The sequence below is a fragment of the Gavia stellata genome, chromosome 8 (assembly GCF_030936135.1).
Source record: "Gavia stellata isolate bGavSte3 chromosome 8, bGavSte3.hap2, whole genome shotgun sequence".
Classification (NCBI taxonomy): domain Eukaryota; kingdom Metazoa; phylum Chordata; class Aves; order Gaviiformes; family Gaviidae; genus Gavia; species Gavia stellata.
The window spans coordinates 14858258-14872062 of NC_082601.1; the positions used below are offsets into that span (position 1 = coordinate 14858258).

Here is a 13805-nt window from a genome sequence, read left to right on the forward strand (position 1 = left end):
CAGGATGCATTTCTGCCTAGAATCCAGCTTTTTTATCTAGTCAGTAACTGCATTTCAGGTCTTTAAATTGTTTCAGCTGCAAGAACTGCACAAAACCTTTTAACTGATCTGATGAGTTAATCACATAGTCATATTTTTAATTAATTCCTCCATCTTTCCCCAGTGATGTGTCTGTGATGGGTTTAGACGCCAATCTCTTGGAGGCAAGGAACAATCCATTTCTTGCTCAATTAAATACACAGTGGTCCTGTGGTGCTTCACAGAGTAGCAAACACACACCACAAGCAGTGAAACACATGCATTCTTCACAGAAAGCTTCAACTTTTTCCCCAAATTTAGAAGTAAGCATAAAAAATTACCATATGCAATTTGAAACTGCAAAGACATTCTTACCTCTTCTGTTTAAATATAATAAAGCCAACTTGTATTACTAAATCTGAATAATACAAATCATCATGTTTTAATCAAACATTTACTTACAAGCATATGTACAACTGAAGCAGCATTAAGCATTATCTTTAATTTGGTTTCTTCTGAAATTTAAATTTAATATTGATTTACTTTCAACCTCTTCAACATTAATCTTATATAAGCAAGTTACATTTCCTGCATACAAGTGTAAAACTAAACGTATCTAAAATATAAGGCAAATCAAATGAAAAGAAGTCTTACAAAGCACTGTAATGGCCCATTTGTGAACTGAAATAGCCAGAATGCTTGTTAAACTGGACTTTTAATTGCAGAGAAAGGCAAGAATCAACATAATATCAGTCAGCATAATGCAGACATGCGGTATGGAGAAGTTTCATTGCTCTCATTTTTTGAGATGAAATTTAAGACAGTACTCACCAATTCCTTCCTAAGTTGAATAAAAAACTGTTTGCACTTAAAAGAAATTTTTACAATCTTCAACCTAAATGAAAAATAAAATCACAATATTTAAACACTTAGCATACTGAATCATGGTTAAAAGCTTAAATACATCTACTGAAATTATACTTTCTAGAGAGAACATATTTAATTTCATTTCCATGGGATTTCCACAGCCAAAAAATAAGATATCAAAGATTATATAAAATAGCTTGTATAATTTGAAATTTATGAGCCAAATATTTAAGTTATCCATCAAATTCACTTGTTCCGATCCTAAACCCAAGGAGATTTAAGTTTCTTTTCCCAGCTCCAAAGTCCAAAGAGCTATTCTATCCCCAGGTCATTCCAACCAGATGTTCTCCTTTCTGAGACCGCTTTCATTATCCCTTAGAATATGAAAAAATACTTTGAACTTCACCTGATTCCTGAAAGATGTTCTTTCTCTATGTTCTTACATGTCTTTAAATATAACCTGAACTTGTTGTAGTAAAATAGCTCAGACAAGATATAAGCACGGAGATAAGGACTTGCAATCTTCGTATTTATAAAGTTAAAAAACGAAGCAACAAAAAAAGTCATCACACTACGAGGAGGAAAAAACATTTCAAATATCACAACAGGGAAAAATCATCCTATAGATCTTTTCCTCTTGCAGGCTATCTATAAACATACGAGATGCTGACAGTAATTCCAGACAATTTTGGATGGTGACTGTGATGCTAGTTATGCTAAATGGGAAAAGGCAAGCCGTATTTCCATCATAATCTAATTATATACTTTTTCAAAGAAACATAATATTAGGATAGTGCACATCCTTTATTAAATATACAGAAGGATTATTTTGGTTAAGAATAAAAGCAAGGTTACAATTGTAACAGGAAAAAACTGTAACTTCTGTAATCTTGAAAAGAAACAACTGATATGATACTGCAAACTGTAGAAGTCTAAATTCAAATGCTATCTCACTCAAAGAAGATTTCCTGACAATTGTCATGAAACTCAAAGCAAAGGAGAATCTGGATCACACAGTTAACTTGCGGGAAATTACACAATAAACTCTTCAGATGTTACAATCAACCTTTTAAACAGCATGTTTATACAGAGCACCCTGTCATTTCTGATGGTCCCTGTACTTCAAGTTATTATACTGGCTTGATAAAGCTACAAAAGAAAGAAAAAACACCCAAAAAACCATGTCAGTGAAGACAGTGCTACGATTTTTCAGATAAACTTATTCATGAAGAATATACAGGGACCTCAACAGTGACTGGAATTACTGCTTGCATATTCATCACCTTGTTGAATAAAAAAAACCCTCTAGACTAGGCAGGATGAGAAGCAAAACATCAATGGACACCTAAGCTGGATATCTATATATAGAAATTATCTTCTTAAGTAAATCAAATGGAGACATTTTTCTCCAGGGGATTTTTCAGAGCAGGAACCTAACTTGTATGTCGTAATTTGTTGAAAGAGTTTCTATCTCCAATAACATAAAGGGAGTCTGTGAATACTAGCCTTTAAATTATGCTTATTTAAAGCTTTTCCCATTTCTTTTTTCTTTTCCAGCTTTGCCATTAGTTAAAAAAAAATATGAAAAAACGATAACTTTGTCCCTTTGTTGTTTTTTTTTTTTTTTTTTCAATTCCCAACAAATTGTTGCTATTGTAGTTTCTCAAGGATTAGAAACTAAAAATGGGGCTACAACTTATCTACTGAAATCAAATTATTCCATTGGCAATGCAACCATTCTCTTAGCACATCCTGTGACAAAAAATTGCTTAAGAATAATTAGGGATGGGTCCTAAATTAGCTGGATGGGATAGACTCTCGTGATTATAACACACTGACTGTGGAACAAAACAGAAAAAATTTTATTAGAGTACCTAGGCTGCACTTACCCAGAAGTATGCTGTGATTAATTTTCTAAAATTTTGGTGTACAGGGCAATTAAAAGAACATTTTAATATAGAACTTTTCTAAAAAACTGAACTGCACACACTCTACAACATATCAGATGTGCTTTGCATGCCAACAAAAAACTTGAAAATAAATCAAAACTATTCCATTTATAAAAATATTCTACTACCTTTTGCTCTTTTTTTTCCTCTTCTGCTAAAGGAATTACTGCCTTTGGTGATTTACAGACTCAAGGAGAATGATAAGGATGAAAGCTATACAGAGTTTTTTAATCCGACCCTATAATTTAGGCAGAGTGAGGTCAGCTACCTTTTAAGCATGAAACCACTTGGAACAGACCCAAAACTGTAACAATAATGTCTAACTCAACCCATAACTCACCATTCAAGTACAAAGAAATGACTCAGCAAAGGTGAACCTCAGCTATTTTTGAAAAATACAGCCGATAAGAGAGAGTTCGTATGCGCTGCTCATACCCTGCTAGTCATTTAATAAGAACATCCATACTCGGCCAAAGCAAAAGGCACATCGGCCTATGTTTCTTTTCTCTAACTGTTGGCAATGGTGCATATCCAAGGAAAAGGGTAAGAACAGGCATGTACCAGTAATACTTTCCTGGTATGATTTTCCAGTCTCCAGTTATCTTAGACATCCTAAATCATAACATACATCTTTTTAAATCAAGAGATATTTACAAGTCCTAGTCTAAAGTGAAGACTATACCCAAACATGTGGAAGGAGCCTCCTGATATCAAGCCCTGGTTCTCACTAAGGACTTTACCACCACAGCCCTTGCTAGGAGGGTGATAAAGCAGGATACAAGCAATCCAGCAAATTTCTCAACTAAGACTTCTTTGACACGGGTTCTGGACCGGTCAGCTAAAAAAGATGCTCTTGGTAGAACAACTCACAAACAAGGAAGGATTGTCCAGATTTAGTAGTCAAAAGGCAAGCTTGGATCCAGCAGCTGTGAGATGGTGAAGCTAAAGATCCTGAGGGAAGTGAGGAAGGATGCAGCAGACTAAACAACCCTGGAGTTCAAGAGAAGAAACTTCAGCTTGCTCAGAGCTCTGGTAGGCAAAATCCCTTGGAAGCTGCCTTTTGGAGCACAGGAACTGAGGAGAGGTGGCCAATCTTAAAGGGCAATCTTCTTAATCCAGAACAATCCTGATGTGCTAGAAAACAGGCAAGCATGGGAGGATGCCAACTTGGATGAACTCGGAACTGCTGACTGAGCTCAACCACAGAAGGAAGTGTACAGGATGCGGAAGCAGGATCAGACAACCAAGGAGGAACACAGAAGTACTACCTAGGCATTCAGGGATAAAACTAGGAAAGCCAAAGTGCAAATGCAGTTGCAACTAGCAATGGACGTGAAAGGCAACAAAGGTTTCCAGGGGTACATTAACTGCAAAAGAGAGGCAAAGAAAAGTGTGTCTCCACGGCTTAACAGCTGATCTAGTAACGAAGGGAAGTCTGAGGTACTCCATGCTCTTCTCCTTTGGTCTTTAAGGGCAAGATCTACTCCCTGGATTCCCAGGTGTCTCTGCCTGGTATCACAGTTTGGGGAAAAGAGGAATTACCTGCAATATAGGAAGATCAAGTTAGGACACACCAGATAAAAGGCAGTCTCCTTTGTTTTGCCTTATTCCTGCCTTGTCTCCTTCCTGTTTCATTTCTCCCCATGATCATAAGGATGGCAATATGCAAGTTAGACATAATATCAAATTAAGAAGGAGAGGGCAAAGACATTTTACATGATTCTTCTCTGAGCAATACAGTTAAACCTTTATTTCTTCCCACATAATGCACGTCCATCTTCTCACTTGTCTCAAAACTCAGCTCAGGAGTACTGAAAAAGGGGTATCTAAACATTCACTGTAGCCATAAAGCACTGGGAAGACATTACACAGCTCCAGTTGCACAGAAGCAAGAATAATAAGTATCAGGACTGGTGTCACTGGAGCAGCCGCATGACTATGGATAAAAAGGAAAGGTAACAGGTCTACTATTGAGCTATATTGTGAGAACTGACATTTCAGATCCTTACTCATAGCAAAAGAAAGCCTATAATGGGGGAGAGGGGTGATGGTGGTGGTGTTTATGAGGGGAGGGTGGTTTCTTTTTTTTAAAGACCAATTATGTTGGTACTATAGTCTTCACAGGAAGAAATTAATATCCCTGATGTCAGCTGATATGGTTGAATACAAAGAAGAACTGTTTAGGTAATTACGCACACACACACAAAAATCACACTAAGAATTCAGATCGGCATCCCTGGCATGCATACAATACGAAGCAGAGCTCACAGAAACCTCTAGTTTCCAGCAGGGACATGTAGCTTAATTATGACTTAGATTGTATGTACTCAGTAATTTACCGATGTGTTTTATAGAACCTATTTCTACTATCAATGTTTAAAAAAAAAAAAAAAATCACAACCCAGCAGTAAAAGCAGCCTGAATTAAAACCTTTCTGATTATTACAGCATTGCATTTATAAAGCAGCCTTAACCCAGAAATGGCTCTAACACTTGAAAAGTCTTACCAGGTGAAGGATATCTTTCTTAAAACATGTCACTATTATAAAGGCAGTTCTGACCGACTAGTACAGTAGTTCCAGACCTATCATTGCAAGATCCAGTTTTAATTTACCCAACTAACCATGGAGACTGAAAATTTACACGCCCCGTAATTGCCTCAGGCTTACTTTACTTGGAATGCTTAGAGGCAAATTGTTTAGCATGTTCAGTTGTATCTGGCTGTGGATAACACTTCTATCCTAGCTTTGTCTTTTTTTCTCTCTCCGAAAATCTACTAAAATTTGGCCATTCACACTGTTTCTCAGGACGGTAAACCACAGAATATATTACATCCTACAACAAAACTTGAGACTAAGCTTAGCACAGAAAAACAGAATGTCTCAGAAATGCATTAGGTTGCAGGAAAGGTCAAGACTGAGATCAACATCTTGAATCTCTGCAAGGGAACTCAGTAAGTGAAAACAGGTCACTGATTATAGTGAATGGATCTTACCCTGTGCTAACAGAAAACAACAAAAAAACCCCAAGGATTTCAACTGCCTGTATCAGTTTGAATTCAGAGAAAACTTTTTCCAGTTTCAATTGTGATAATCAGTTTAATCTGTTTGTATGAAGATGACAGACCGCTCAAGAACTTTAGACAAGTCCAGTGCTGCATTGCCCAAGCACACAAATCAGTAGCAAATGAAAATGCAAAAGACTTTTCATCATTTTTCTAGAGCGAACAGCTTTTGTGCCTGGCAAACTAATGCCTATTATGATAATTTTATATGGCTGACTTCGCCCACTCAGAATGCTGTTATAGCATACTCGACAGCATATGTAATAAGAAAAGCTGTCAAAGTGGATTCCAAGCAGGCAAAGGAAACCAAGAGAAAGTTACTTCTGAGGGAACTAAAAAAAGCATTGGGGAATGTGACATAACTTCTGTAGAGCACTTCAATAGCACACTTTATAGTGTGGAACAGGATTTCTCTTACATCTTTCCCCTTATATGAATAAATAAGAACAGGAGCCCAAGAAGACTGATAACTAGAGTAACATATTTAATGAGGATGACTCCATGTTTACAGAACAGCTTTAAAAACTATTTTAGTTAAGAGGAGAAATAAATGACAGCGTTTTCTGCAATAAATGCACTTTTTTGATCCTTATGATGGATCCTTATCTATGGATGAAGAGATGACGATATCCTGAATGTTCCACCTCAGTTATCCTCAAGTGCCATATCTACATTAAATTTAACACACAGAGTGCAATTGAATTATATGTGACAAAACAGATAATAACGATCACTCTCCAGGTTAATATTTTTAAGTTCAGTGGTCTCTTTAAAGACTGTGAGCCAGACCATAACACTGGCCTTGGCTGTATAGTTAATTAACATAAAGTATGCTTACAAACTCCTGAAAAAAAAAGATTAAAATTCATTATAGTTTGCACCACAATCATTTAACAGCACAGCATGCAGAACAGGAGAGAACCCCATCATAAAATTACCCACAGCACAGCATGAGGTAAATACTTTCAAATTGATATGCTACAACTAAGTTTCAGTCTTTTTTAAAGTGTGTGACACTTGGTAGTGGTAAAAAATACATTTTGGAACACCAAACAAAAACACTAGCTGAAACAGCTGTCCTTACCACTGAAAGGTGTTAATTCGTACTCTGTTCTTAAAAATTAGTATTCCACCTGACATCACTCCAATCATTATTTCATTGTTACTCTGATCCTTTAAAAGAAAAGAGAAAAATTACTTGAAGAACAATATAAATATCTTTGAAACCTCCTATGTATTCATTCACATCTCTCACTCTCTACACAAATACCATAGTAAAACAGATCTCAATTACATAGAAGGAAATGTGTTTTAATAAGACAAGTAAGAATTAAATTATTCATTCCTGTTTAGGAGAAGCTCGAATGTTTGCTCCGAGTTCTTTATAAGCTACCACAGTATTTTATTTTCTTAAGTTAGATCTTCTGTCTTCCACCAACTTTCAAGAAATACACAATATAAAGTATTCTAGCAGTATATTACGAATAACAGCACTAATAGACTGGCTTGACATTTGCTACACTAAAAGCAACCAGCAACTTAAATTCCTACCTGAAAGGAAATTGCAATCTCAGAACACAGAGAGGAGAGATTCTAAAACAAACAATATTGTAAGCATATTTAAATAGCACATTTTTCCTGAAATACCTTTGCACTCTAACCAAACACCTGCTATAGATCTCTCAATATGTGCGCAACAACAGCAGGATACAGACAGCAGCGTACATTTCAAATTCTACTGCAAGTTTCTTTAACCTTAGGGAGTAGGACAACAATACTTAAAAACCAGAGGTATCTTAGTTACTAAAAGTAATTATATTCAGAGGCTTTTCAGAAATGGTAGCACTGTACTGACAGGTTAAGATCGTTTGAGTCAAGACCTCAAGCTACTTGCTTTACCAGATAAAACTGACACTATCAAATTATAGTACAGCCACCTTACATAAATCATTATCATTATATAATATGAACTATTATAATTTGGTTCTAATCTGAACCAAATTAAGTATTTGTCAAAACTGGCAGATCCTTAAATATCAAAAGCACATTCAACAAATACATTTTTCTTATTCACCAGTAGCCAACTGAACTGGCATTCAGGCCAACAAGGCTCAACCTGAATAACACATATATAACTAAGCCCAAATTTAAGCAAAGAAATACTCTCACTAGAGTGAAATAGTGGCTACTGAAATTGGTAAATCACAGTTAGGCACCTAATAAGATAATACTATTTTCAATTTTTTCTCTTGTAAGCAGCAGCCAGGAAGGTTCACTAAGTGTTTATTTTTCCATACATCTCAAAGGAATCAATTTTTACATTACAATACTAGTTCATCCAAACTTACCCTTGCATAGTGCAATTCAACTCCATAAAGTTCTAAGGTACGTGCTGTATTGAGATAATTGAACTCTGCTTCTGCAGGAGACAACCCTCTGAAAGAAAGAAGCTAAATCAGGAACATTCTAACATCATCCCCCACATCAGGCTCCCTAGCGAACTCAAACAGAAACTCTGCATTAGTTTTACTACTTCCACCCCCACCCTGAAATCTGAATTTCCTTTCTCACCGTAAACAGACTGTAACCCAAAAATTTTAACAGAAAAAACCCTTGTGTCTTGACAAGAGTCCACAACACAGCTTGCAAAGGCACATGTTTTATTTCTAATGCATTGTACCATTTAAATGTCTGTGGAGCTCTAGAATCTGGAAATTACTTTTGCACTCATGTATTTCATATTGATAACAGCAATTTCTCTCCAAGGCTCACCCGCAAAGTTTAAATTACTGTCAACTCACTTTAATTTCTTTACCCTACCTAAGAGAATTTGCTAAGCCATTGACTGAGATGTAACATCACATTCAGTAGTTTCTAAAGCCAACAACATGCCCAAATTAAGCAAATGTTTTTGTGAACATAGCTTACATTTTGTTAACTATAACAAAAAGCACTTAAGTTCTAAAATACCAAGGAACCATCACTAAAAAAGTACTACAATGTCACATGTTGAAAAAAAAATATTTTCCATTGCTTCATTGCCTTTTCCTCTTTAGTAAAAGGTCACTGACTTGCACACAGGAAAGAGCAGATATTGAAGAAAAGGACTTTGTTACTTCTAAAGTAACTCTTGTCTACTGGTGAGAGCACCATGAAAACAAAGCCTTTATGCACAGAGCATTCTCAAAGACTGAAAAAACCAATAAATTATATCCTGCTAAGTTAATATCCCACATAATACAAATTCTGTTTTCAGTGTATCTTTAACATACTCATTTTTTCACTAATCTTCCCTGTCATAGATATTCTGTCTGTGCAAAAGTATCAATGGCACTTATTATACAGACAATAAAAAAAAAAAATCACATTAAACATACTCTTAAAAAAAAAACCAACAACAAAAAGTCCCCCCAGAAACCTTTAAGACAAAATAGTCCATTTTTATATAATAGCACAGCACCAGCAGTCAGGATTTGACAAAGTCAGTCAATATCTTCTGCTGTAAATCCTTACATGTGCTGCTGATGTAATTTTGCTATTTCTTTTTCAAAGTCTTGAGGCTGGCTAGGGATGAAAGAATAGTCTGAGAGGTAGCCTGGCAAGTTTTCTGAATTGTTGTAGTCTCCCAGTTCGGCTAAAATATTAAAGAGAGAGGTTATTGTTCATCACTGATGTACTTGGCATTGTGAAATGCCCCCAAATTCACAAGAGTCTGCTCCCACATATTTATGATCTACAGCAAACAAAAATAGAGAAGACATTTGAACTCCCCTTCTCCCTTTTGAATAAACAACCACATTCTCAGTGAATACCAAGAAGATCATTTAAAGAGAGCTTTGAGTAGGTATTTATGAAGGAAGTTTATCGTACTTCAAGGTATTTGATATTTTTTTTTTTTATTTTACCTTGGCTTGCTTTCGTGTGATTACACAATATATATATTTTTAACACTACAACAGCTATTTCTTCATTAAGATCTGCAAAAACCACTGATGCATTCTGTACCAAGATATATTCAGAAGCATTAGAAAAATATTTTTTTGCACATTCAATTGTACGTATGGAAAAGAAGTATGCATACATACACCTACACTGAAACTATTTTACTTGAAACTACTAGAAAGTGCATTTACATAATTTCTAACACTTTCTTAAAATTTTAAGAAACACATTTACATCACATTTGTTGTCAGAATAAAAAACCATACAAACAACAACATTTGCTAAAAATACAGGCTTTGAGGCTTTCTAATTATAATCAAAAAAATTCAGCTTTAACTATCTGCAATCCATGAACAGATATGCAGTGAAGGATAATTAACATAACATGAAAACTCAAAGTTCACAGCAACACAGCATGACATGGGGTCCTGGGCAGGCATACTGACACTTTTATGGGGCATGGAAGAACTGACAAGAGGAATGAAGGCACTCGTGGAGGGGGAGGATAAGTAAGGGAAGGGAAGGTAAGAAAGAAGCCTGGGGCACTTGCATTGCCAGAAACAGACCCTATTTTAAATAATTTAAAAATTGGAAAATGGGACCAGGTTTTATAACATGCCTTGCTAAATCCACTACAGAGAATACAGGACTGTCCCAGATCTATGTCTGCTATTTACATATATTTATAAAGAATCCCAAGAGCTAAACACAGACAGTGTTTAGTAATAGGCATGCACAGAAAATTATAAGACAGAGGTCTGCACACTGAAGAACTTAAGGGCAGCAGGATCTCATATATAAATGTAACTACAATGCATTGTGCATACCCACCACTTCTACAATATTTAAAAAACCAAACATATCCCATTCTTAAAATGTTACAAACTTTTCATAGTGCCTGCTTCATTATCAAATACTTAATCTCTTCTAAGGCAAATCCCTAAGGCATGACAGCACTTGCAGTGCATATCTGTTTCCAGGTTGGACTCGATGATCTTACAGGTCTTTTCCAACCGTACTGATTCTGTGATTCTGTGATTTCCAGGCAGCGGGAGTTTGGGAGTTTTGTTTAAGAGAAATTACTCTATTCATTCATCTGGGAAAAGGTGAGCAAGTCTCCGCCACTTATCAAAACTATGCATAAAACATTACATTAACATTACTATGCATTTTTTCCCTGAAAAGATTAATATGGACACTATTTCTCTGATATGTACAAAGTATACATAGTACTAAATGCAGATATAAGTATCTTTAATAGCAGAAAAACATATGAAATAGATGGATATATCAGGATTGCTTATAAAATGGAGTTTCTGTCAATCACAAATTTCAAGAATTAAGTGCTCAACAGTCTCTTGCTTGGTGTGGGTTTTTTCCCCGTGGAACAATTTAAGTCTATGAAGGAAAATGGGGAGAGAGGAAGAGGTCTAAATCTCAGTCTTCAAGCTTCATCTACTCACTGGATGGCTTAAAATTGACAACACAGATATTGAACATTTTGACGAGATATGACCAGAATTCCCTTTTCCACACCTATTTGGAGGTTCACTGTGTGGTACGTTAAAAATGTTTTAAGTGTGTAAAAAAATGCTTTAGTAACATTCTCAAGAAAGAGAAAACAACCCCACACTTCAGAATACAGAGAAATAAAAGAGGGTTGTTTTGGGGGTTTTTAACTGCATGGGTTTAAAGACAGAAAGTAGAGAGCATTACCAGTATTTTTTCCATATCTAATTCAGCAAAATATGCTGGGGGAGAAAACCCAACCAACTATAATTTCTTAATCATGAGAAAAGTAGCATCATGTCCACAAACTTCACAATATAATGTTATACAAACTGCATTCTTTAGAAACTAATCAATACTGCTTTTTATATATTTCAGTACTAACATGTACATAAATACTAATTATACTTACATTGAATAGCATAGGAAGCCAGAAGAGCAGCAGTATTATAAGGACAGGGTAATCTGTTTTGTTTTTAAAATGAGAAACAAATAAAATTACGTATTTCATGTGAAATTTGGTTATTTGGAAAACCCTAACCTTTCCTACTTTAAGAACAAATTGGACAGACAATTACTATAAACACTTCTACTTGCATAAACAGTAATTTATTTTAAACATATTTTTATTTTTGCAGGCAAAATCCCTCATCATTAACTTTTTCTCAACCAAAGTTGCATATAATGTTTAACACAACAAAAATGTCTTACCTTCCAGTAAGAATGTCCTGTTTAATTTGCAAAAAATACTGGTACCTTATTTAAAAAAAACAAAAACAACAATAATTAAAAATAAAATTATTTAATAATTTTTCATTAATTTAATGCATTTTGCTTTCAGTTAGTGCAAAACTAAAATTTTACATTTTGCATGCTACTTCTTAAATTCCTATGGGAAAAATTAAACTGTGATTAGTAAAATAATAATATAACTTTGTAAATTAGTTACAGGCTATGAAGTTACGCATTATATTTCACTAAAAGGTTGCAAATTTCATATTCTACCTACTTTATTTTCCAGTCTTTATGTTCAACTGCCTTCATGATGAATGAGTGTGAACAACAGAACTATTCAATATGGCAACCAAAAGTTGAAGTTTGCATCTGTGTACTGACATACCTTAATAAGAATGATTTGTACTCCAGGTAGGTAAAATTAATTTATTGTCACTGAGTATTTGATATTACTCTGTTTTCATTTGAATTAAAATAATTACTTCTAGTATTTTGGAGTTAAATAGAAGTTGTGAATTCTATTCTGACTTCCCTTGAACTTCTGAAGTTTTCTTCAATTATGATGTGAGAAAAGCTTGTTTTAAAAATTCATCTAGTCTTCCCATGCCCACTCTTTCAAGTCAGGAAGGAAATGGAAACAGCAAAAGGAACAGATGAACACTTTAAAACAAGAACTATTTCCCACCAAACAGTGGCAGCAGAAACACTATGACTTAAAAACCCCAAGAAACCTGAAACCGCAAACAGATTTCCCTCTCAATTACTTCCTTTGTTTCTCCAAGAAAACCCAAATATTTTGTTAACATCTCAGAATGAATCTTTTGTTAATTCAATTTAGTTCCTTCATATTTCACTCAAAGGTTTTAGACAACTTCAGAGAAGTATAAATGTTTATATCAAGTGGCAAATCACATCTGCTTTTATAAACCTCCACTGACAGATTGAAGTGGGTTAACAAACAAGACTTACTGAGATGCCAGGATGTTAGCGTAAGCTTAAACTTTCAGCAAAACCCCCTTAAAACAGGACATAAAAGCAGCTGTAGAATTTAGGCTCTAATGCCTTTTTATTTTAAAAAAGTTTCACTGAGTAGAAAATTTAAACAACACTTATGCTTTCTTATAAATTTATTCTGTTTTGGGACATCCTACACCATTATTAGTATTATTATTATTATAATCTGGTTTTCTTCTTGTAGTTCCAATTCGAAAGTAGAAAGTCAGCCATATCCATTCATGATAAACACTCATCAAAATTACTTAGCGAAAACACCTAGTTCAACTGAAACCAAACATTAAGTATTTCCCAATATTAACTTGCACTAAGAAATTAAAAACAAAATATATTAGTTTATTACACATAATATGACTTCTCATAATTGTGTCGTTTTCAGAAAGTGGATTACCTACCACTTTAAAGACTTCCACAAACATTTACAAATATACACACAGAAATTCAATCATTCACAAGCTAAATATAGTGGAAAGGTAAAACATTCCACTTTTGAAAGGAAATGAGGGAAAACACTTGCAAAATGGCAAGCAAAGACGTTAGCCCATGTGCTCAACTACTACAAAACTGTCTATAGAGGTTCTTTAACTGACCAGAATAGCAAGAAGCTTAGTTTAAGGCATTAACCTCAAGAAGTTAAAACTGAGACATTAGCCAGGCTTTAGAGGCCTTAAAATGCTTTTTCATTTTCCACCTTAAAATGCATATTGA

The 13805-nt window shown here is 34.8% G+C and overlaps 1 protein-coding gene across 1 annotated transcript in view; it reads right to left on the reverse strand.

The window, feature by feature from the left end:
- PTPN4 (protein tyrosine phosphatase non-receptor type 4) overlaps positions 1-13805 on the reverse strand; it is a 112880-nt gene that overhangs the window by 42589 nt on the left and 56486 nt on the right. The window contains exons 6-11 of the mRNA XM_059820076.1: positions 12060-12104; positions 11761-11813; positions 9411-9531; positions 8246-8333; positions 6982-7070; positions 850-913 (exon numbers count right to left, since the gene is read on the reverse strand). Of these exons, the coding sequence (XP_059676059.1) occupies positions 850-913; positions 6982-7070; positions 8246-8333; positions 9411-9531; positions 11761-11813; positions 12060-12104 (460 nt within the window). The remainder of the gene's footprint in view (positions 1-849; positions 914-6981; positions 7071-8245; positions 8334-9410; positions 9532-11760; positions 11814-12059; positions 12105-13805) is intronic.